General features: G+C 37.5%; 1 protein-coding gene across 1 annotated transcript; it reads left to right on the top strand.

Moving 5' to 3' along the window:
- The first annotated feature begins 557 nt into the window (after positions 1-557).
- Positions 558-1,237, top strand: LOC141397417 (uncharacterized). The gene is made up of 2 exons (XM_073973570.1): positions 558-671; positions 740-1,237. Exons 1-2 carry the CDS (start codon positions 605-607, stop codon positions 1,231-1,233), a joined length of 561 nt encoding a protein of 186 aa, XP_073829671.1. The 5' UTR covers positions 558-604; the 3' UTR covers positions 1,234-1,237.
- Positions 1,238-1,916: the final 679 nt, after the last annotated feature.

Genomic DNA, 1,916 nt, shown 5'->3' with positions numbered 1-1,916 from the left:
ATCTGTAAACTAATTATTCCAATGTACGAATGACTGGTTATGAGAGTGAGTGGGCAATTTTGAGCAAACATGTTTACTTCTGTTGCTATGGGTATGATTGACTGCTTCATTGATTACGCGTGTTGGTCGATGCCAAGATGACACTTTGATTCTTCTGGTTGACCAAGTAAAGAAAAATCAATATACACGCAGCTCTCAAAGATACCAAGTGTCGTAGCAAAGTAAAGAAGTGAAAAACGAAGTAGAAGAATATCACCAGCCTGTAATGGCATTAAGAAATGTTTTGCCTAAGGTAAAATAGCAAAGGTATAGAGTACTTTCTAATCACTCAAGTGTGGTAGTTTAAGCAATTGCTGGAAGAAACGTGATTTACTGCAAAAAGAATGGAAGAAAGTTTTTTGTTAGCAGTATAATGACAAATTTTGCATATCATTTTCCTTTGTGACGCCTAAAAGTAGCCAAGATTCTGAGGGTTATTGTGTAAAGGCCAATCGTATGTTAGAAGCGTATAAATACTTGAGTTGAACTTTGATTTGACATTAAATCACATTTACATCTCTTGCTTATAACATCGAACAGTAAAGCCAGGCTTATTGCGGAAAAGATGGTGTCCCACAAAGTGATTGGAACTTTATTAGTTGCGTCATGTCTATTAGTTTTGGTACAGTCGGGTAAGTTTGCTTGGGACTACAAAAATCCAACGTAGGACATCATAATGACAATAATGATTCCATTTCAGCTTCCACCAACAAACCCATGAATAAAAAACGTTTGACTGGCCTATACGTCAAGGATAACAAGAATGGTGAATTACGTTTCTTGGTCTCAAATGCTCAAATCAACCAGGCCATCAATCAAAAACAAAATTTCTTGGAACAACTTAGACCCACAACCACTGGTACTGGCACCGGAACTGGCACCGGCATTACTCCCATTATTATCAACACCGCCACCGCAGGAGCAACTGCCACTGGCACCGCTACTGGTACCGCAACCGCCCCAGTAACTGCTACTGGTACAGCCACTGGTACTGGTACCATTGCTACTACTGGTCCCTCACCAATTGGTGATCTCCTGCCCCAAATCGTTGCCCAAGCTGCTTTACAAAGAAAACGCCCAGGCAATAAACGCCGTCGTGTTGTAAATAATCGCCGCCGTGTCAACCGTCGTCGTCCAAACAAAGGCAACAATAAGAAGAAGCCTCAAGTTTTTGTAGTCAGACCTGGTAACTAAACAAGGCGAAGATGAATGGATATGAAAAGAAATAAATAGATAACTAAAAATAGATAATTTGAAGTTTTATTTAAAATGCCTGTCGCATAACATGGATAAATATCAAACGTTCCTTGATTAATTTGAATTATATCTCAAAAATCTGTTGAATTACAATATTTCGCAGCTACAATTTCACAAGAGAAGCCATTCAACATCTGACTTCTATCTGTGGCAGTTTCTTATGCCGTAATGACTGCTACCACAAATTGTATAGTTTACTGATGCCCATCTGTAAAGTCACTTCCTTCTTATAAGGTTTCCACTTTATATTGTAAACTCTTCTTTATAGTTCGCTCACTCGAGACTGTGTTAACTGATTGTTCAAACTGCCCACTGGTTACAAAACTTTGATCATTTGTATCTACCAGAATTACGGACACCCAATATTTGGAGCATAAATATGCTATACTCTACTCTCAAAAAAAGTAAAGTTTCCAACTAAAAAAGACAAATGTCATTCTCATTGTGATACTTCGATCTACTTTTTTTTTCAAACATTTCGAACTTGAATTTAAAACAATCTCTCACATGGATGCCAAAACTATTCTTAATTTTACCCAATTTCCATGGTATTCAAATATCAATTTAACATTCAACATTGCAGCAGTTGTTTTCCTCTCCTTCGTTTTTCTTCTATAATT

This window comes from Musca autumnalis, unplaced genomic scaffold (assembly GCF_047663935.1).
Source record: "Musca autumnalis isolate F117 unplaced genomic scaffold, ASM4766393v1 scaffold_3, whole genome shotgun sequence".
Taxonomy (NCBI): domain Eukaryota; kingdom Metazoa; phylum Arthropoda; class Insecta; order Diptera; family Muscidae; genus Musca; species Musca autumnalis.
The sequence above is the reverse complement of the archived record's forward strand: the minus strand, read 5'-3'. Positions and strand labels throughout refer to the sequence as shown.

Bases quoted from the DNA above. Each gene is read 5' to 3' on its own strand.
- LOC141397417 (XM_073973570.1), top strand. From the start codon at position 605: ATGGTGTCCCACAAAGTGATTGGAACTTTATTAGTTGCGTCATGTCTA. The intron at 672-739 runs GTAAGTTTGCTT...ATTCCATTTCAG, and splicing joins ATTAGTTTTGGTACAGTCGG to CTTCCACCAACAAACCCATG.